Source organism: Lucilia sericata, unplaced genomic scaffold (assembly GCF_015586225.1).
Source record: "Lucilia sericata isolate MDLA Ls3-8-SP2 unplaced genomic scaffold, ASM1558622v1 Contig001973F_arrow, whole genome shotgun sequence".
NCBI lineage: Eukaryota > Metazoa > Arthropoda > Insecta > Diptera > Calliphoridae > Lucilia > Lucilia sericata.
This window is the reverse complement of record NW_023995844.1, coordinates 56,806-79,111: the sequence shown is the minus strand read 5'-3', so window position 1 is coordinate 79,111 and position 22,306 is coordinate 56,806. Positions and strand designations below refer to the sequence as shown.

General features: G+C 30.5%; 3 protein-coding genes across 5 annotated transcripts; 2 read left to right on the top strand and 1 right to left on the bottom strand.

Annotated features, from left to right (window-relative positions):
• Window positions 1-6,786: 6,786 nt before the first annotated feature.
• Window positions 6,787-9,454, top strand: LOC119613098 (pyruvate dehydrogenase [acetyl-transferring]-phosphatase 1, mitochondrial). Its single transcript, XM_037969039.1, has 6 exons — window positions 6,787-7,222; window positions 7,289-7,436; window positions 7,487-7,656; window positions 7,722-7,911; window positions 8,098-8,665; window positions 8,735-9,454. The coding sequence occupies exons 1-6, from the start codon at window positions 7,076-7,078 to the stop codon at window positions 8,949-8,951; spliced, it is 1,440 nt and encodes a 479-aa protein (XP_037824967.1). The 5' UTR covers window positions 6,787-7,075; the 3' UTR covers window positions 8,952-9,454.
• Window positions 9,455-10,974: 1,520 nt separating this feature from the next.
• Window positions 10,975-22,137, bottom strand: LOC119613092 (protein HIRA homolog). Its single transcript, XM_037969029.1, has 11 exons — window positions 21,643-22,137; window positions 21,239-21,504; window positions 19,816-21,179; window positions 19,387-19,745; window positions 19,164-19,309; window positions 18,730-19,094; window positions 17,963-18,182; window positions 17,597-17,900; window positions 13,908-13,928; window positions 13,679-13,843; window positions 10,975-12,518 (listed from the first exon to the last, which is right to left on the bottom strand). Exons 1-11 carry the CDS (start codon window positions 21,677-21,679, stop codon window positions 11,056-11,058), a joined length of 4,710 nt encoding a protein of 1,569 aa, XP_037824957.1. The 5' UTR covers window positions 21,680-22,137; the 3' UTR covers window positions 10,975-11,055.
• Window positions 14,617-17,256, top strand: LOC119613095 (negative elongation factor B). Of its 3 annotated transcripts, none has more exons than XM_037969035.1 (5): window positions 14,617-14,875; window positions 14,943-16,241; window positions 16,307-16,434; window positions 16,507-16,729; window positions 16,824-17,256. In XM_037969035.1, exons 1-4 carry the CDS (start codon window positions 14,750-14,752, stop codon window positions 16,724-16,726), a joined length of 1,773 nt encoding a protein of 590 aa, XP_037824963.1. In that variant the 5' UTR covers window positions 14,617-14,749; the 3' UTR covers window positions 16,727-16,729; window positions 16,824-17,256. The 3 variants fall into 3 exon arrangements, with proteins under 3 accessions (XP_037824963.1, XP_037824962.1, XP_037824961.1); XM_037969034.1 differs by having other exon boundaries at window positions 16,507-16,764; XM_037969033.1 differs by lacking the exon at window positions 16,824-17,256 and having other exon boundaries at window positions 16,507-16,784.
• Window positions 22,138-22,306: the final 169 nt, after the last annotated feature.

The window sequence follows — 22,306 nt, the reverse complement described above, 5'->3', positions numbered from 1 at the left end:
GAATTTTCAAAAAATTCTGTTTTTATAGAGAATTTTCGAAAAATTCTGTTTTTATAGAGAATTGAGAAAACTTCTGTTCATAAAGAGAATTTTCGAAAAATCTGTTTTTAAAAAGAGAATTTTTGACAAATTCTCTAAAAAGAGAGAACATAGAGAATTTTCGAAATGTTCTCTTCTTATATAGAATTTTCTATATTTTCTTTTTATAGAGAATTTTCGAAAATTTTTCTCTATATAAGAAACGGTCGCTTTTTATCGAAAATTATATAAATTTTTCAATTTCATTAAAATTTCTTAACATTTATCTTTTAGAAAATATTCTTAAATTACTTCTTTTTGTTGTAAAAAGACTCCCCAGAATTTAGTTTTTCAATTTTCCTATTTTAAAATTCTGTTTTTATAGAGAATTTTCAAAAAATTCTGTTTTTATAGAGAATTTTCGAAAAATTCTGTTTTTATAGAGAATTTTCGAAAAATTCTGTTTTTATAGAGAATTTTCGAAAAATTCTATTTTTACAGAGAATTTTCGAAAAATTCTGTTTTTATAGAGAATTTTCGAAAAAATTCTGTTTTTATAGAGAATTTTCGAAAAAATTCTGTTTTTATAGAGAATTTTCGAAAAAATTCTGTTTTTATAAAGAATTTTCGAAAAAATTCTGTTTTTATAGAGAATTTTCGAAAAATTCTGTTTTTATAGAGAATTTTCGAAAAATTCTGTTTTTATAGAGAATTTTCGAAAAATTCTATTTTTATAGAGAATTTTCAAAAAATTCTGTTTTTCTAGAGAACTTTCGAAAAAATTCTGTTTTTATATAGAATTTTCGAAAAATTTTGTTTTTATATAGAATTTTCGAAAAATTTTGGTTTTATATAGAATTTTCGAAAAATTTTGTTTTTATATAGATAGAATTTTCGAAAAATTCTGTTTTTATAGAGAATTGAGAAAACTTCTGTTCATAAAGAGAATTTTCGAAAAATCTGTTTTTAAAAAGAGAATTTTTGACAAATTCTCTAAAAAGAGAACATAGAGAATTTTCGAAAAGTTCCTTTCTTATATAGAAGTTTCTATATATTCTTTTTATAGAGAATTGCGAAAACTTCTGTTCATAAAGAGTATTCTCGAAAAATCTGTTTTAAAAAAGAGAATTTTTGACAAATTCTCTAAAAAGAGAGAACATAGAAAATTTTCGAAAAGTTCTCTTCTTATATAGAATTTTCTATATTTTCTTTTTATAGAGAATTTTCGAAAATTTTTCTCTATATAAGAAACGGTCGCTTTTTATCAAAAATTTCCCTTATTATATAAATTTTTCTATTTAATTAAAATTTCCAAAAATTTATCTTTTAGAAAATATTCTTAAATTACTTCTTTTTGTTGTAAAAAAGATTCCCCAGAATTTAGTTTTTCAATTTTCCTTTTTTTTATTTCATTAACAAAATAACACTCATCAAGCTCTTTTCTCCCTCCCCCAATATTACCCCATAATTTCTTTCTGTGTACAAACAAATATTGTATAAATGAAAAGAAAAAAGTTACATTTCATACATTTTGATATTTTTATATGCAAATATTGCATCACTCTATAAAAATGATTTCTATTTTTTTCCAACATTTTCATTTTGTTTGTTTAGGTCTTTCCCTATGATACAAATGCCACAAATGTTTTTTTTTTATTTTTTCTAATTTTGCTCCTTTCAACATGTCTTGCTGCGGTTTTTAACTTGAAAGACGACGACAGACAACACCTTCTTCCTTCATTTGATTTTATAGTTCATTTTAACATTTTCTATTCATTTGAGTTTATTTTCTACAAATATGCATTCGTATTCCATATGATTTGTTTTAAATTGATTGAAATATTTCTTATCTATTCTACACGAGGGCAAAAAAACACTTGTAAGTATGTACGTACTACCCTCGAATAAAAAAACAACATCAACATCACCACAACCACTTTGTTGACTGCCACTACTCATCCATCCACTCCTATATACACCCACTTATGAAAAACTTGCGTACATTTAAATGTTTGAAATATTTGAAGAAAAAATTGTTTCAATTTTTTGTTTGCTCGAAAATTATTGAGCAAAAAAAAAATACACAAAACTGTTTATTTGGGTCAAAATAAATATTAAAATGTGAAATAAAAAGCATGCATAGACATGCATCAAAATCAATTTATAAGTATTTTATTTTGATTGAAAGCATTTTAAGTGTTCCACCACATAGGAAGTGAACTTTGATGTTTTTAAGAAAATTAAGTAATTTTATTTGCATTTTTTTTCAAAATCAATCTGATATTCATATTTGGTATCGTTTAATAAATTGACTATGTAACAGAATAAACTATAGTCCAGACTATAGATAATAGTCCAGACCCTAGACTATGGTATAGACTATACTATAAACTAGACTTTAATATAGACTATAGACTAAACTATAGACAGACTATAAACTAAACTAAACTCTATAGTATAGTCTAGGCTATAGTCTAGACAATAGACAAGGCTATAGTCCCGACTATAGAATATACAATAATCAAGAATATAGACTGGACTATAATCCAGACTATAAACTGGACATAATACAGACTATAGACTGGACTATAATCCAGACTATAGACTGGACTATATTCCAGACTATTGACTAGACTTTCCACAGTCTATAGACAAGACTATAGACCAGACTATAGACAAGACTATAGTCCAGACTATAGACAAGACTTTAGTCCAGACTATAAACAAGACTTTAGTGCATACTATAGACAAGACTATAGTCCAGACTATAGACGAGACTATAATCAAGACTATAGACAAGACTATAGTCAAGACTATAGACAAGACTATAGTCAAGACTATAGAAAAGACTATAGAAAAGACTATAGACTATATAAGACCATAGTCCAGACTATAGACAAGACTATAGTCCAGACTATATGGTCTTGTCTATAGTCTTTTCTATATTCTGGACTATAGTCTTTTCTATAGTCTGGACTATAGTATTGTCTATAGTCTGGGCTATAGTATTGTCTATAGTCTGGACTATAGTCTTGTCTATAGTATGGACTATAGTCTTGTCTATAGTCTGGACTATAGCCTTGTCTATAGTCTAGACTATAGTCTTTTCTATAGTCTGGACTATAGTCTTTTCTATAGTCTGGACTATAGTCTTTTCTATAGTCTTGACTATAGTCTTTTCTATAGTCTTGACTATAGTCTTGTCTATAGTCTTGACTATAGTCTTGTCTATAGTCTTGACTATAGTCTTGTCTATAGTCTTGACTATAGTCTTGTCTATAGTCTTGACTATAGTCTTGTCTATAGTCTTGACTATAGTCTCGTCTATAGACTGGACTATAGTCTTGTCTATAGTATGCACTAAAGTCTCGTCTATAGTCCGGACTACAGTCTTGTCTATAGTCTGGATTATAGTCTTGTCTATAGTCTGGATTATAGTCTTGTCTATAGTCTGGATTATAGTCTTGCCTATAGTCTGGACTATAGACAAGACTATAGTGCAGACTATATACAAGATTATAGTGCAGACTATAGACAAGACTATGGTTCAGACTATAGACAATACTATAGTCCAGACTATAGAAAATACAATAGTCCAGACTTTAGAAAAAACTATAGTCCAGACTATAGAAAAGCCTATAGTCCAGACCTATAGTCCAGACTATAAACAAGGCTATAGTCCAGACTATAAACAAGGCTATAGTCCAGACTATAGACAAGGCTATAGTCCAGACTATAGACAAGACTATAGTCCAGACTATAGACAAGACTATAGTCCATACTATAGACAAGACTATAGTGCAGACTATAGACAAGACTATAGACAAGACTATAGTCCAGACTATAGACAAGACTATAGTCCAGACTATAGGCAAGACTGTAGTCCAGATTATAGACAAGACTATGGTTCAGACTATAGACAATACTATAGTCCAGACTATAGAAAATACTATAGTCCAGACTTTAGAAAAAACTATAGTCCAGACTATAGAAAAGCCTATAGTCCAGACCTATAGTCCAGACTATAAACAAGGCTATAGTTCAGACTATAGACAAGGCTATAGTCCAGACTATAGACAAGACTATAGTCCAGACTATAGTCAAGACTATAGTCCAGACTATAGACAAGACTATAGTCCAGACTATAGATAAGACTATAGCCCAGACTATAGACAATACTATAGTCCAGACTATAGAAAAGACTATAGTCCAGAATATAGAAAAGACTATAGACAAGACTATTGACAAGACTATAGACAAGAATATAGTCCAGACTATAGACAAGAATATAGTCCAGACTATAGACAAGAATATAGTCCAGACTATAGACAAGACTATAGTCCAGACTATAGACAAGACTATAGTCCAGACTATAGACAAGACTATAGTCCAGACTATAGACAAGACTATAGTCCAGTCTATAGACAAGAATATAGTTCAGACTCTAGACAAGACTATAGTCCAGTCTATAGACAAGAATATAGTTCAGACTCTAGACAAGACTACAGTCCATACTTTGTTATTATTTCCAAGAAAATTTTCTCTTTAAAATTCTTAATTTAAAATCCTCATTTTAAAGAAAATTTTTCTTAAATTTGTTTTGTTATACATTTTTTGTATAAATGAATGTTCATTAAATTTTCTATAAGTTCTTTTCTATATAAAGTTCTTAATAAATTCCTAAAAACTTTATAATTTGCAAACCTATTAAAATACCCCTTACTTGTATGTAGGGTGCATTGAAACTACTTTATGTAAATGTCAATAAAAATTGTAGTGGCATTTTGTTGGAAATAAACAAATTTAAATAATTTTTTTTATAAAAAGAATAGCAAAAAACGTATCACACAAAATCAAAAGCAACAACAGAAAATAAACAATCAATTTAAAGGTGCTGCGGTGGCAACAATAATAAATAAATTAAAAAAACACACATTCAACTATAAAAGTTGAAAGACAAAAAAAAAACAACAATATAATTTAAACAACGGCAAACAACAACAATTTGTAGGCAGAAGAAATATAGAAATAAAAAAAAAAACTAAAAAATCAAATAAAGACAAAATAAAACAATAACGAAAGACTCAACAAAATAAAAAACCAAAAAAAGTAATGAAAATGTACACAGACAATCCAATAGAGTTGTTTAACTTAAAGATGTTGATGTTTGTTGGTTGTGATGTTTGGGATGGTGGGGGAAATGTAAAAAGATGTGGGAATAGGAAAAAAAAAAAAACAATAAAAAAGTACAACATGGTTGGGGACGAAGTTTAACAGCTTTCACTAAAATTTATTAATAAAAATAAATACAATTTCAGGCAGCTCACCTTTAAATAAAGATTTTGTCAAATGAAATTGACATTTTCAATTTCTGTTGATTTTTCTCTTATTTTTTACTATTTTTCTTCAGCTCTGTTTGATTTTTTTACAATGCACTTGTCACCATTTTTTTTTTTTTTTTTTTTGTAAAACACTTTTTGTGTATTTTTTATTTGCTGCTGGCTTCTTTTAACATTTTTTTCTTTTTTACTTATTTCTTCAGGTATTGCTTAATTTTTCTTTTATTTGATTTATTATTAACAAAAATTAAATTAACACTTTGTTATTTTGTGGTAAATAGAAAAAGAGGCGCAGCACCTTTTTTGGGATAATATATATTTTTTCTTTTTTATTTTACCTACACGCATAAATACTTTTTTTCTTTTTTCCTTAATTCTTGTTGGAGATTTTTTTCTTTATTGTAATTTTTTACACAACTTTTTTTCTTTTACATTTGCTTTTTATTTCACATGCTCTATGGGAAACATTTTATTTGAAATTGTATTAAATGCACCTTTAGCACTCTTTTTTATTATTTTTTATAATTTTCTTAACAATATTTCCTTGAAAATTTCACATTTTTTCACAAGAAGAAAATTTCACTTGACTAGCGAAGAAGAAAAAAAATATAAACACCCCTCGATAAAAAAAACTGAGATGTGACATTTTCATCAATTCTCATTAATCTTTTACAAATTGGGAGAAAAATTTGTAAAGGATTAGTGAAGACGATAAAACAGTGCTATCAATGGTTATTTTACACAAAAGTGTTGTAAATGGGTGTATAAAAAGTAGTCAGTAAGTAAAAAATATAGCAAGAATATTTTTTTAAGAAATTCCATTGGATTATAAAAAATGCTTAGATATAGACAAAATATATTTAAATTTCTTATTACATTAAATTTTTCGTTATTATTTCTCTTTATAGAATCATCGAAAATGTATCTTATTAAAAAGGGTTTTTAAAATAAAAAATTTATGGAAAATTCTATTAACGAGAAATTTTAGAAACCTTTTTTAGTTTATATAAAATTTATTTGTTTTTATTTTTGGAGCATTTTTTTAAATTTATTATTTTGGATCATTTTGTCCGGTCACCCTTACTTAGATACACTGCATTATCGATTTCATATTTAGGTGAAGTTCAAACATTTTGACAGTTGTTCGGCAGAAAACTGCGCCATTCAAAACTAAAAACGTCGTTGAAATTTCAAGTTTTACTGGCGGTTTTCAATCAATAAGAAGAAAACAATTTTCAATTAAAAATTAAAATATTTCATTCAAAATTTTAAAAAACCATATGAAATTACAAAGAAAAATATCTTTCAATAACTATCAATTATAATAAATATAACTTAAACAATAAATTTATACTGCAACGGCGTCTCACAAAATTAAACGACGGCTGCAGTCATACTCTTAAGAGTTCAGCGACACGGGACTCTACCTACGGTTCGCAATTTTCTTTACAAAATTTCATTTCTTGGCTTTTCCTCTTTCCGTATTTCAACGAATTATAAAAGAAATTTATTAAAAAAATATAATATATATAATAAATAAAAGTCCATGAATTAAGCAGTAAACAATTAATAGCTTAAAATATATAAAAATAATTATATAAATAAAACAAAAAGGAAAATTTGTCAGAAATAAATAAAAATAAGGAAAACTAAAGTGACCACCCACTAACCACCAAGACTATTTAAAGTGTAGAGAAGTTATTAAAGCACATTTTTAAATGTTAACAATACTACTACGTAATACCGTCCTTAATGTACGACACAGGACAGCAAGAACACTCTTCAGTGGCCAGGATGATGTTAAACGTAATTTTTTCAGCTCCCTACAGAGGCAGGCACAACTGCCACAATTATCGCCATATGATGTGAGTCCCTAAACATTGAGATACTATTTTTGTATTTGATAACCATTTGCATTCTATTTTTAAAAGGTTAATATGATTCTAAGAGAAAATGAATTCATGTATGCCATTCCGGAGGACCAGAACAGTACCATACACAGCTATGAATCCAATCAAGTAGCATCCAATAAGCCCTGTGAAGATTGTCGTACCGAAGGCAGTTTTTTACATAAAAAAGGTGAGCTAATCAATAAAGTTCGACAACTTCTAATAAATTTTCTTTTAAAGGTTTCATTTGTGGTATTTTCGATGGTCATGGTGGTCCCGCCTGCTCTCAAGTTATTTCGAAACGTTTACTGCGTTATATAGCCGCTTCCTTGGTTGACCGTAAAATCCTAAAAGAACAAATTGATAAGGGGTGCAATAGTCAGTCGTTTTTAAAGTGTCACAACGACAATGTGGGTGAAAGATTTTAAAAGTTTTAATTAGTTTTAGAATGTCCTAACAGATTTTCTATTTTTAGGTGGATTTTGTTAAAGAAATCAAGGATATTTATGAACAAAGCTTTAGCAAATACATTAAAACCTTATCTAGTCAAGAATTACCAGATATTGCCACAACTATGGAACATGCATTTCTTTCATTGGACAATGATTTATCGGAAGAGGCCTTAAATAATACAAATATGAGAACAATGGCGGTAGCGATGTCAGGTAAATGAAAAACAAACTTGTAAAATTGTATTTTTATATTGAAATTTTTTGAAAATATTTCTTTTATATAGAAAATGTTCGAAAATTTTCTATAAAAAGAGAAATTTTTCCAACATTTTCCTTTTTTTACAGAAAATTTTCGAACATTTCTCTTAAAAAAAATCTTAAAAATTCCTCTCACCCCAGGTGCCGTTGCTTGTGTTGCCCATATCGAAGGCCTTGATATACATTTAGCTAGTACCGGTGATTGTACGGCAGTCTTGGGCTCAGTATGCCCTGAAACCGGCAAATGGTCATCGAAAAAACTTAATCAGGAACATAACTACGACAATCACCAAGAAGTACAACGAATATTAATGGAACATCCCAAAGAGGAACACGATACAGCTATAAGAAATGAACGTTTACTCAGTCAATTGGCTCCATTGCGTGCAATGGGAGATTTCCGTTATAAATGGTCAAATGAAATAATGGAAAAATATGTAGTACCTGTCTTTGGCGAACATGCTGTACCGCCACACTATTATACACCACCCTATCTATCAGCAAAACCTGATGTTGAACATCATCGTTTAACCGTCAATGATAAATTCCTAGTAATAGGCAGTGATGGCCTATGGGATTTTCTATCACCTACACAAGTCGTACAATTGGTGGGTGAACATTTAAATTCGAAAAAATCTCTAGAGCCCATTAAATTGCCTGATGGAGATGTTACCTTACAGGCCATCTCTGATATATTAGCAGAAAGAAAGTAAGTGGTTTGAATATTTATTATTAATAAACGAGAAATTTAATGTATTTATTATTATTATTATTGCAGAGCTGGCCGCACCCGCAAACCTTCAGATCAAAACTCTGCCACTCATTTGATACGTCATGCCTTGGGCGGTACTGAATATGGCATTGAACATTCGAAAATCGCTTACTATTTATCACTACCTCAAGATGTTGTACGTCTATATCGTGATGATATTACTATAACTGTAATTTACTTTAATACAGATCGTATTAATGCATTAACCAATCAAACTACATAATGTGTCTTTGTTTTTAAATTTAAATGTCTCTGCGAGAATTAACAAACTAAATTGTATTTTTTTTTTTTTTTACTATAAATTTGGCATTAATTGGTATTTCTTTTTAATATTATTTTAAGGCTATATTTTATAAATGTATATATTTATAGTTCAATTGTTATTATTATTTTTATTTTAAACAAGTTTTGTGTTCATTTAATTTAAAACGACATCAAGTGTTCCCAAATTAATACCTGCATTAATTTATCATTATTTTCCTTCTTTTGCTTATGATTTTTTTAAGCAAGTTTGTTTTTAATTTTAGCTTTAAAACATAAGCCGCGGTTAGTTTTGAAATGTGTTCCTTTTTTATACATCTTACAAAAATCCCACACATTTTTGCACTAACATCACACACACACACAAAAGATTTATTATATTTTGTTTATTGTCAATTGCCAAAATAAGAAAATAAATAAGTAAACAAAATGTCCTGAACAAAAAGCTATTTAAATGATAAATAGCAAAGAATAATAATGTTGTTTTTATTTCTTTATGTTATACGTATAGAAAAAAGATCGCTGATCAAGTGTTTCTATAAGAAAATGTTTGCTGGTATGGTGATGATCTTAAAAGAAAGTCTTTACACAAAACGTTCGAAAAATTTCCTATTTTCTAGAGAATTTTCTATAAATCCTCTTTATAAAGTATTTTTGGAATTTTTAGAAAAATTTAGATATTTCGAAATTTTTCTGTTTCTTAGAAAATTTTCGAAATTTTCTCTCTTTTTTAGAAAATTTTCGAAATTTTCTCTCTTTTTTAGAAAATTTTCGAAATTTTCTCTCTTTTTTAGAAAATTTTCGAAATTTTCTCTCCTTTTTAGAAAATTTTCGAAATTTTCTCTCCTTTTTAGATAATTTTCGAAATTTTCTCTCTTTTTTAGAAAATTTTCGAAATTTTCTCTCTTTTTTAGAAAATTTTCGAAATTTTCTCTCTTTTTTAGAAAATTTTCTCTCTTTTTTAGAAAATTTTCGAAATTTTCTCTTTTTTTAGAAAATTTTCTCTTTTTAGAAAATTTTCGAAATTTTCTCTCTTTTTTAGAAAATTTTCGAAATTTTCTCTCTTTTTTAGAAAATTTTCGAAATTTTCTCTCTTTTTTAGAAAATTTTCGAAATTTTCTCTCTTTTTTAGAAAATTTTCGAAATTTTCTCTCTTTTTTTTAGAAAATTTTCGAAATTTTCTCTCTTTTTTTAGAAAATTTTCGAAATTTTCTCTCTTTTTTTAGAAAATTTTCGAAATTTTCTGTCTTTTTTTAGAAAATTTTCGAAATTTTCTCTCTTTTTTAGAAAATTTTCTCTTTTTTAGAAAATTTTCGAAATTTTCTCTTTTTAGAAAATTTTCGAAATTTTCTCTCTTTTTAGAAAATTTTCGAAATTTTCTCTCTTTTTTAGAAAATTTTCGAAATTTTCTCTCTTTTTTAGAAAATTTTCGAAATTTTCTCTCTTTTTTAGAAAATTTTCGAAATTTTCTCTCTTTTTTAGAAAATTTTCGAAATTTTCTCTCTTTTTTAGAAAATTTTCGAAATTTTCTCTCTTTTTTAGAAAATTTTCGAAATTTTCTCTCTTTTTTAGAAAATTTTCGAAATTTTCTCTCTTTTTTAGAAAATTTTCGAAATTTTCTCTCTTTTTTAGAAAATTTTCGAAATTTTCTCTCTTTTTTAGAAAATTTTCGAAATTTTCTCTCTTTTTAGAAAATTTTCGAAATTTTCTCTCTTTTTTAGAAAATTTTCGAAATTTTCTCTCTTTTTTAGAAAACTTTCAAAATTTTCTGTCTTTTTCGAAATTTTCTCTCTTTTTTTTTAGAAAATTTTCGAAATGTTCTCTCCTTTTTTTAGAAATCTTCTCTTAATTTATTTGTGATATTTTCATTTATTTTTTTTTATACATTTACAGCTAAAAATATTTAAATTTATTTAATGAAACATAAAAATGTTGATACTTAAATTTCAATATATTTTTTTAAATGTAATTAATTATATCAATAATTATTTCTCTTTAAACTTTCATTTTCTTTTTAACGAAACCTTGTTTTTTTTATATAGAAAATAAATCTAATAAAAAACTACCTAATGAATAGAATTATGCTGTTGTTGCTGCTGCTGCTGCTGAGCTTTCTGGGCATGTTCCGCCTCTCGTCGCAAAACACAATTAAGAAATTCCACTTGTATGGAAGTGATTTCTTCGGGGGGAAAACGTTGTATTTTCTTTTTAAGAAAATCGAAAAATAAATCACATTCTTCTCGTTGATGATTGCAAATCATGTTTGCTGTTGCTACTGCGGACGACATTGCCGCTGAAGTGGAGGGTGTGGTGGTATTTGCGTAGGTTGGTTGCATTTGTTGGGAATTTGTGTTAACCGAGTTGAGCAACGAGTTGTTGGCATCATGTTTCGTCTCAGGGGGGGTGCTGGTGGCTGTTGTGGGGGAGGCTGTTAATTCTGGCAGATTGTGTATGTGTACTGAAGGTGAAGCGATGGTGGTCGAATCTAAGGTGGTAGAAGATGTAGAAGCCATAGCCGTGCTGGAGGAACTGACGGTGGGTAAGTTCTTTAGTTTTATGGTACCCGTTGATCCTCCAATAACACTGCCCGAATTATTATTGCTGTTGTATTGAGATCTTGTGGGATTTAGGGTGGTATACATATATGTGGCAGACGTACTGGCCGTTGTGGCCGGCGGAGGTATCGCTGGCGAGGGTGTCAACTCGGGTAGAGTTTGTAAATGTACCGAAGGAGAGGCAATTCCTACACACGAGGCCGTCGAGTCGAGGGTAGAGGATGCTGTGGATGTAGTCGTAGAACTCACCATGGGTAAGGCTTTCAATTTAATTGTACCCGTGGCACCAATAACACTACTAGCACTACTTGAATATTGTGATGTTGTGGGATTCATAGACGCTATACAGAAATCATTTGCATCGATATATTGAAATTTTGTATCATCCGAATTGGCAGAATTTGTACCAGCTCCCGCTCCAATAATTGTCTCACAATCCACACTCGGCGTATTGCCCGATTCTTCGTACAGACACACCTCCTCATAGTCCACATCACCGCCCGTATTGCCATCATCATCCAGCGTCACATGTTGTTCATGCTTCACAATCTCAACACAATCTTCCATGCTGTTATTGTCATGATTCAATTCACTGTGAGACACCATATTGGGATCCTCATGTGAGACATCGTTGTCATGTGTTACATCCTCGTATGTAGTCAAAATAAATGTGTCCGCATCATTGACTGAAATAATATTTGAATGTACCATATCCTGCGGCACAACATGATCATGTTCGTCGGTACTCTCCGAAACACTGTGCAGTAGATTATCTTGCGGTGCGGTACTGTTGTAGTTTTGTGTACGATTCGATTTTAGTTTCGGTTGATAGACATTCGATAGAAATTCCATATCCTTGGCGTAACGCCATTTCGAGAGACCATCACTCATTTTAGGTTTACGCAAACGATATTGATGATATGTATCGCGTAGATTTTTCCATTTGCGTCGACATTCCTCAACGGTGTATTTGTCTAGAAGAAGTTTAAATATCCGATATTTAAAAAAATAAAGAAATATGAAAAAGGGAAATTTCCCATAAAAAATATATATTTTCGAATATTTCCTATAAAAAATGACAAATTTATGAAAATTTCTCTAAAAAAATATAAATTTTCAAAAATTTCCTATAAAAAAGAGAAAGGATATTTTTTGCCGAAGGGAATTTTTTTCTAATTTTTGTTAAGAATTAATTTCTACTGAGAGATTGATAATAAAAATCATTAAAATTTAAAATTCTCCTAAAGGGAAATTTTTTAATTAAGGGAAATTTAATCAAAAAAATATTTTTTCGCATTATCGTGAAAAACTAATAAATACTATGCAGAAATCTTTAAAAATAGCCTTTTAATAAAAATTTCCCTTGAGGGGAAATTTTTTTATTCAAGGGAAATTTTGAAAATTATTTAAAATTTTATTTTTTCATTAATTTTTCCCTTGAAAAATTATAAATTTTTCGAAAAATTCCTTAAAACAAAAATTTCCCTAGAAGGGAAATTTTATTGTGCAAGGGAAATTTACAAAATTTTATAAAATTTCCGTTTAAAGTTAATTTCTAATGATAAATATGTAAAATTTTGTATGACAAATCGTTAAAATTAAAAATTCTTCTAAAGGGAAATTTTAACAAAAAATACTTTTTAGGAATTTTCTTCAAAAACTCATAAATAATATGCAAAAATTTCTGAAAATAGCTTTTTAATAAAAATTTCCATAGAGAGGAAATTTTTTTGTTCTAGGGAAATTTTGAAAATTATTTAAATTTTAATTTTAGTGAGTGAAACTAACCATACATATATGTATTATGATTTTGTTAAATATCACTTTAATAAATTTCCCTTTAAGGGAAATTTTATTTTAAAAGCGAAATTTTAAAATGTTTATTTTAAATTATTTCGGCTTTAAAAATTTTAAAATTTTTAGAAAAATTTCTTTAAAAATTTCTTTAAAAATTTTCTTATAACGTTTTAACATAAAATTGTGAAAGAAATACATAGAGATATACATCCGGAGTATAACAGTTATTGAATTATTGAGGATAATTGCAATTTGTTTTTTTTTTTGTTATGCCACATCAACGAATACAAAGTTCTACAAAAAAAAAACCATAGCAACTAGTTGTATATACACTTACTTCCTATGGCCGCTGCTATCTCCGCCCAACCATTTAAAATATCTATACGCCTGCGTTGATTCGGCTGTAATTTATAATTATACAATGTGGGATTTTGCCGGACCAAATGTATCAAGGTTAGAATATCATCTGTGGGAGCCAAGTCCTTTTGATAACGTCTTCTCTCTGATGGGAAAACAAATATCATAATTTATAAACATTTCCCCCATTTTTTGCAAATTTTACATACTTTGTGTATTATTTTCCATTTTTATTTAGTTTTATTAAAAGATATTTAATTGTTTGCAATTGCTTTTAGCCAATTTTAATCCTTATTTAGCAATAATTTACGAGTAACTCGTTTCTTCTGCTACTACTGCTGTAGTTGTGGTCGTCATCATCATCGAATGAATTATTTTTTCGCTGCTCTTTAGATTTCCCAAGAAAAAAATTTACAATTGCTACGAGTTATTTTATTTCCGTTCGTTTATTTTTTTTTAAATTTATTAACGGTTTTGTAGTAAATATTTTTAGTTTAATATTTTGTTTATAATTTTTAAGCAAATTTAAAACTTTTAGAGCACTTTTAAAGTAAATATTTTAATTTTTTCTATAAAAAAAAACACACTTTACTACCTGAAAAATTCAAGAAATCTATTGAAGAGTAGAGTGTTTTTGAGTACTGACAGCTGTGAGAGTGTCAAAGAGTTAAAGAGATGCCAGATGATTTACAATATATAATAACAATAATAACAAATTGTTAAAAATATCTAAATATAAAAAAAATTTGTATAATTTATTAAATATTTAGATTAATATTATTATATTTTTTCATTAAAAAGTGTTTTATAAAAATATAATAGAGTTTTACTGTTAACCACTGTATTAATGATAAGGCAGTGTTTTATACATTAAAAGAATATGGCAGTTTTATTGTAAACATCTTTTTGACATTTACATTTTGTTAGAAGAAGAAAAAAAAACATAAACATACGCCAAGACGTATGTTTTTAAGGAATATTTTTTTTACTTTTCGAAAAATTGTAATAATTTAGCAGGAAAATTAATAAAAATATAATAGAAAACCTAAATATGGCACAACCTCCACCCAAATTTACTGGCACTGGTCTGGAAGAGGTAAATATACCGGGTCAGGCTTATTTAAGAGAGGCTCTTACCTCTTGCACAGATCCCTTAAAGGCTATAGAAAGTTTTCAGGTGAGTTTTGTTATTATTTTTTTTTTATATTTCATGAAAAATATATATTATTATCCTTGGGCTTTAGCTAGAAAATGGTGTTTTATTGCCCTCTTTACGTCCCATGTTGCCTTTGCTGGATTTGCATGGTGTGCGTCGTCTTGATTTTCACACCTCTCTTATGGAGGAATTAAGGGATAAACTTATAGCTCATATCAACGAGTTGGGTCAGAAAGATCCCCGGGAGCGTGATAAGAAACTGAAAGAACTCTTAATAAAAAGTTTCCCTGTGGTGCGTGTTAAGGCTTTGCGTCCCGTAGTAATGGCCATTTTGCGCAACACTCCCCATATAGACGATAAGTATTTGCGTATATTAGTAAGAGATCGTGAGCTATATGCTGACACCGATACTGAGGTGAAAAGACAAATATGGCGTGATAATCAATCGCTGTTTGGTGATGAAGTTTCACCCTTACTCTCGCAGTATATACGGGAAAAGGAGCATATTTTGTTTGATCACACTAACCTAAATAATCTCTTCTTTCATCCTTCGCCCAAGGTAAGGCGTCAGGGTGAGGTGGTGCAAAAATTAGCCAATATGATTGGTACCAGTGTAAAGCTGTACGATATGGTATTGCAATTTTTGCGTACTCTGTTCTTAAGGACACGCAATGTTCACTATTGCACCTTGAGGGCTGAGCTGCTAATGGCTTTGCATGATTTGGAAGTTCAAGAGATTATTTCAGTCGATCCTTGTCATAAGTTCACCTGGTGTTTGGATGCCTGTATTAGAGAGAAAAATGTTGATATCAAAAGATCTAGGGAGTTGCAAGGTTTTTTGGATAATATCAAACGTGGTCAGGAACAGGTTTTGGGTGATCTCTCCATGACTTTGTGTGATCCTTATGCTATTAATTTTCTAGCCACTTCGGCCATAAAAATACTACAGCACTTGATCAACAATGAAAGTTTGCCACGAGACAACACTATTCTCATTTTGTTGTTGCGCATGTTGGCTTTAGGTCTCAGTGCCTGGGTTATGATAGATTCACAAGATTTCAAGGAACCTAAGCTCGACTCACAAGTTGTAACGAAATTTCTACCGGCTCTTATGTCTCTGATGGTGGATGATCAGTGCCGCAGTTTACATTCCAAATTACCACCCGATGAACGTGAATCGGCTTTGACAACTATAGAGCATTCGGGTCCGGCTCCCGATGCTGTAGAAGCATATATACAGGAGAGTTCAGTGGCCAGTATTTTAGCCATGTATTATACTTTAAATACGGCTCGACAGAAGGATCGTGTGGGTGTTTTGCGGGTTTTGGCTATATTGTCGTCGTGTAAAGATGATCGCGCCTACGAAGATCCTTTTCTACATTCATTGGTAAGTAAAATTTAAATCATTGTAAAAGTTTAGCTTATAAAATTTTTGGATTTTCTCTTCTAAAGATTGCTTTATTGATACCCATGGCCGAGGAATTTACCACAGAAGATTTTTGCACCACATTATTTGATGAATTTCTATTCGCCGGCTTGACCAGAGACAATGTAACGAGACACATGATTAAATTATTATGGTATGATATAACGAATATATTTCAATTTCTTAACTATTTAAAAATACACCATTTTTTTTTCTCCTCTGTTAGGTATGTTCACAACAAGTTGCCACCAGGTCGTTTGCAATCGCTCATGAAGGCCATGCAACCCACAACGGGCCACAATGAAACCGTACACAAACTCTATGAAACACTGCAAGAACGCATAGGTACTTCGCTTCAGGAATGCCCTGTACCAGAGCCTACAGAGACAGATTTTGATTCACCTTTAAAAAGTGTACCTACACCTGGACCTCATTATATGCAATAAAATGTGCGTTGAAAACTTTTAAACCTTTTTGAAATAAAGTAAATAAGAAAAACCTAAATAGTATTCTTTGTTGCTAAGAAGCCTTGTCTTTTTCCAGATTTACAAGCTCTATCGATATAAAATCATCGTGTAACTTTCGCTTTCAATATAAGTTTTATTTAAATTGTTTTTATCTTTAAATTACATATAAATATTACTTAATATATACATAAATAATGAATGAAAAAGGTAGAGCAAAATATATAATAAAACGTACAATATGAACGAAAACTTATTAAGGGAAAAATTACACAAATAATATTGGCTTAATTTGGAATCCATCAGTTCTAAATCCAAAGTAAAGTTTCTTGTTAAGTTGAAAAGCTTGTGGCTTAATAAATTACCTTAAACCATCATTATAAATTGATAAATGTTTTTTTTTTTCAAAAATAGGAATAAACAAACTATATTTTTATAGCTGATGTATTTAATTATTTTTTTTTCCTTTCATATAACTAAACTTAAAAGAAATGAAAATAAGAGTAGGAGAGAAGGACTAATCTATAATCTACAATAATAATTTTAATTTCATTAAATATTTATATAGATTTTACAGTATTAATAATACAACAAAACATATTTTCGGTTTAGTTTTTCCGTTTTTTTTTTTTTTGTTTCTGAAAATAACTTCTTAAAAAATACCTAAAAAAGATAAATAAGCATAAATTTAATTGAATGAAATAGCTTAGCTGTAATAAATAAAATTAATTTCATGTTTAAACGACGACGAGTAGTGATTAATTATGAGAAGAACTATTATTCTGCTGGGCAGAACATTTTGGCGAGCGTGTGTTTGTGTGTGAACAAGTTGTTGTTGGTTGTAACATTAAGTAATATCCATACGAGTTTCTAATTTGGCACAATTCAAACTAGAATTGGAGGAGGAGGTGGTGGCAGCTGCAGCATCTTCTTCCGTGGTTTTTGTTGTTAAAGTGGGAGATTTCTCTTTTTCAGTTTGTTGTAAAATTTGTTGCTCCTGTTGTTGTTGTTCTTGTTGTTGTTTTTTAAGCTTAGCTTGCCGACGTTGTTTTAAATGTTGATATAATTCATTGTATTCCATATAAATGCGCTGCCATTTAATATGGACTTTAAGTTGTTCCAAAACCAAATCCAAGATTTCATGTTTGGGTATATTCTTTAAGGCGAAAGAAGAATAAATATAATTCATTCCAATATAGTTCTGTAGCTTCTACTTACCAATATGTATTCATTTTGTGAGCTTATACTTCTAGTCCCGGTTCCCAAGAGATCGTTGAGTAGTAGACGCAGTTTATTTTCATTATTACCAATAGCCAAATGAAATGCTAACATGGTGTACCAGTACTTGAGTTCCTCTGCGGAATTTATGGCTTCACAAAGTTTAATTTGATTTTCGATGAATGATATTTTAGCAACCGATTGCCAGTCGTTGGCATTTCTAAAAGAATATTAAAAAGAAGAGACAATTTTATGGAAAATTCCAATTATTCAACAGAAAAGCTTTTCTATAAAAAGTTTTCCTATCAAAAGCTTTTTTAAGTTCTTCTATAAAATGGATTTTTATACAAAGCTTTTCTATAAAAATAATTTTTTATAAAAAGCTTTCCTATAAAAAGCCTTTTTTATAAAAAGCTTTTCTATAAAAAGCTTTTTTATAAAAAGCTTTTCTATAAAAAGCTTTTTTTATAAAAAGCTTTTCTATAAAAAGCTTTTTTTATAAAAAGCTTTTATATAAAAAGCTTTTTTATAAAAAGCTTTTTTATAAAAAGCTTTTCTATGAAAAGTCATTGTCCAATTAAAGGAAATAGAAGAAAGTTTTTTATAGAAAAGTTTTAAAAACAGCTTTTTTTAAGAAGCTTTTCTATAGAAAAGCTTTTTAAAATAAAAAGTTTTTCTATAAAAAGTTTTTTTTATAAAAATATTTTCTATAATAAGCTCTTCTATATAAAGTCTGCTTGACTACAAAAATAATTTCAAATACTTACAAATCAATACCAGTACTCTGCGTAACAAAAGTGGTAGTAGCCGCCTGGATAGATGTCAAAGGATAGCATAAATAGTTCTTATTCAATTCCTTAGGTATAGAAGTACGCAGACCATGACGCATAATCGGATCCTTAGTATTCAAAACTAACCAAGATTGTAATTGAGCAGAATATGAAAAGGCCTGACCGTTTGAGAACAGAATCATAGGTACACCATGTTCGGTTATGGTAAACTGTAACACCGAGCCATGTTTGCCAAAGACCTCATTGCAGGTGGTGGCTAAAACAGCCGAACAAGTGGCAATATTCCAAATGCGCAAAAGGCCACATTCGGTAATGACACCCACTAAAAGGCCCTTGGGACACTGAAAGAGAAATAAACTGATTAAAATAAAACTTTAAAAGCCTAAATAAAAGATAATTGAGAAACCTACAAAGGCACATTGTATGGCAGCTGTTGTTAGAGAGATTATTGGCATTAGGGGACTGCCGGTTTGTAAATCCAATAAACGCATGGAACCATCTAAACTACAAAGCATGACGCATTTCAAACAAAAATTGAAATTTACCACAGGGGAACCTGTTTAGAAAATTATAAAACCGTTATATTATTATATTATTTAATTAATTGGGAATAAAATTTTGTGCGGCACTCACCCACAAATGTCTCCCACAGCTTGCCGGTAGCTAAACGAAATGCTGTTACTTTGGCCAAAAGACCATTGTTAGTGGGCACACAGCCATTGCTTACGTGAACGCGATAATCTAAAGCAGTCTTTTGATATTCACACTTGGTGGTGGCGGTTATGGTGATTTTAGGGCCCATAGTAGAGGCCTGATAAGATTTTGTGGCTGAGGCAGCGTTACTGGTGGTGGCGGAGGTATTGGCATCATTGCCAAAGTGTTGTGGTGTTTGTTTAAAGTGTGGAAATGATTGAAAGTTGTCCTTGGAAACGGTAAAAGGTTCAACGCGTGGTTTGGCCGTTGAGCTTTTAACTAAACGTGAATCCAAGCGGCTGAAAACGATTTTTTTTTTGAAATTTTTATGTAGAGTCTTACAAATATTGTTTGAATATTTAAACTTACCCCCTTTCCTGATCTGTTATATTGGTTTTGGGTAGTGTGGTTGCTGAGGAGCCAGCAGCAGTAGAACTGTCTTTCATACTAGCCGAGGAAGTGGAGGCTATTACTGCCTCACCCTCTGAAGGCAAGGAGGCACTCCCCGTTACTTCTGTAGTTGCTTGACCAAAACTGCTTAAATTAGTATTCGTTGTTGTGGTAGTTTGTGCCACATCCTGATTTAAAGGTATAAACACAGGAGTTATGCGTCGTTTACCATCTTTTGTACGTGTCTCCATTTGTTTATTAATCGCTTTCATGGGTGTACTTTGTCCTATTTCCATAGCGTTTGCATTTTGTGTAGAAGTGCTGCTGCGGCTGCCATAACCAAAACCATTGGAGGCCGCTTGTGTTAAGGAGTTTTCGATGTTGTTATTGTGATTGGTAACCTGTATGGTTGGCAGTGTGGGTGGTTTTATTTTATCCTGAGTACAAGTTAAAAGTTCGGGATTTTCTATGAGTAAATCTGTGGCTGCCGTCGAGCCGTTCGTTAAAATTGCTGCTGTTTTGCCATAAATACGTTGATATAGTGAATTTTTATCCTCCTCGGAGAGAGGAGTGCCCAATTCATTTTCGGAAAATTGCAGACAAGCCACCGTGCCATCGCCACTACAGGCCATGAGTATGCATTTATCGGGACCCCAGGACAAATCTAGAATACTATCATTAAAAAGTTCATGTATCACCACCAGAGGTCTTTGCAAAGCTGTCATCCACACTGATAGAGAACGATCGCGGGAACCCACGGCCAAACAACAATACTGTTGGGGTTTTTGTGACTTGGGCGCTTGTCTTTTCAATATGGCGGTATGAAAACGTACACACGTAACAGCTTTGCGATGACCAACAAAATCCTTATCACACTTCCAGCCCTCTCGTTCTATAATTTGTGCTGTTGGTCCTCCGCCATTCATGGCATGAGCCGATACTAAGTATTGACCATCCGGGGACCAGGATAAACGTAAAATATGTGTAGTGCCACCGCACTCTTCAAAAGGTTCTGTGATTGTACTACTACAAGTCCAATCTGATGTTTTCCAGATTTTTACACTACGATCATCACTTTGTGAAGCTAAATATTTACCCACCGGATCCCAGGCAACACCCTTGACTAGACCCGTGTGTCCCTTAAGCATTGCCACCATGGCAGGAAAGTTTTGGGCGTCCCAAACAATAATCGTATTGTCAATGCTACAGCTGGCCAGCCAACGATCTTGCGGGGACCAGGCTAAGTCCAAAACATCACCAGAATGGCCGCGCAAAGTAAAAACACATTTCCAAGATTCGGGATTTTTGTGTATGCCTCCAGTGCCAAAAACACCACTGGGACCCTAGAATTAACAAAAAACTAAATTTTCAACACATTTTGAATTCCTATTCTCACACTCACCTTCGATTGCCGCCATATCATCACCAACTTATCATCCGAACAGGAGGCCAACATAAGGCCGCTTTGCGACCAGCGCACACAATTAACACACGCCAGATGATTGTCCATTTGACACAGCATTTTCGGCACATTCTCATCTAGTTCGGCTTTCTCGGATAGCACGGGTATTAGATTCCATATCACGACCCGGCCGGAATCCACTCCTTGCCCACCAGTGGCAAATTTAAGACATTCCTGATGAACATCCACAGAGAAGATTGGTTTTTCTGTAAGAAAATTTTTGAAAAAAAAAACAAAATTGAGAAAGTCATTCAACTTTGAGACAACAATTAACTTAATGGTGTGCAAGGCCTCATGTTTTACATTTTTTTTTTATTTCTCCCTTTGCCTTAATTAACACTTACCATCATGATGCACCCAACTTGGCTTTAAAAGTTTCATGTAAATAGCTTTTTCTTTAAATAAAATTTGTTAATAATTTATTGTGTTTTTAAGTTTGTTATTTTTTTGTTTTTATATAAATATTTTTAAAGTTTTCTTTATTTTTTTGCTAATATGTTGCAGCAAATTTTTGTTTAATCGCTCATTTTTTCGCTCTTTCTACGTTTTCTTTAAATCTTCTTCTTTTTACAGGTTTTGCAAATTGTTTGTGTATGCTTTTTATGAGTTCTGCTTCTTCCCGATATTTTTTGTATTTTTAGTTTTTTTTTCACGTTAATTTTAATTGTTGTAAAAATAAACAAACAATATGTTGTAAAAATTAAATACAAATAATATAATTTAAAAATATTAGAGTACAATATAGCTTTGTGGTTATTATTGTTTTATATTTTATCTGCTAGTTTTTGCCGGGTTTTTTTGTTTATGCTTTTTGCGATTTCTGTCAATGAAGAGCACAATTCTAAACAGTGTTAACAATGTTCTAAAAAATATTAAAAACTAATCTGGGAGAAAGTTTAAATAAATAAATAAAATAAATACGTAAGTATCAAATTCGACTATTCTGAATCTTCAGAATGTACATATATATATATTTTATTGGTCGCGAAATTTAATTGTAGGATTACA

Excerpts from the sequence above, each read along its gene's own strand:
- LOC119613098 (XM_037969039.1), top strand. The coding sequence starts at position 7,076 with ATGTTAACAATACTACTACGTAATACCGTCCTTAATGTACGACACAGG. Across the intron at positions 7,657-7,721 it reads TAAAGTGTCACAACGACAAT|GTGGATTTTGTTAAAGAAAT; the intron begins GTGGGTGAAAGA and ends TTCTATTTTTAG. Across the intron at positions 7,912-8,097 it reads AATGGCGGTAGCGATGTCAG|GTGCCGTTGCTTGTGTTGCC; the intron begins GTAAATGAAAAA and ends CTCTCACCCCAG.
- LOC119613095 (XM_037969035.1), top strand. The coding sequence starts at position 14,750 with ATGGCACAACCTCCACCCAAATTTACTGGCACTGGTCTGGAAGAGGTA. Across the intron at positions 14,876-14,942 it reads AGGCTATAGAAAGTTTTCAG|CTAGAAAATGGTGTTTTATT; the intron begins GTGAGTTTTGTT and ends CTTGGGCTTTAG. Across the intron at positions 16,242-16,306 it reads ATCCTTTTCTACATTCATTG|ATTGCTTTATTGATACCCAT; the intron begins GTAAGTAAAATT and ends TCTCTTCTAAAG.
- LOC119613092 (XM_037969029.1), bottom strand. The coding sequence starts at position 21,679 with ATGAAACTTTTAAAGCCAAGTTGGGTGCATCATGATG. Across the intron at positions 18,183-18,729 it reads CAGAGTACTGGTATTGATTT|AAATGCCAACGACTGGCAAT; the intron begins GTAAGTATTTGA and ends ATATTCTTTTAG. Across the intron at positions 12,519-13,678 it reads GATAGCAGCGGCCATAGGAA|ACAAATACACCGTTGAGGAA; the intron begins GTAAGTGTATAT and ends AACTTCTTCTAG.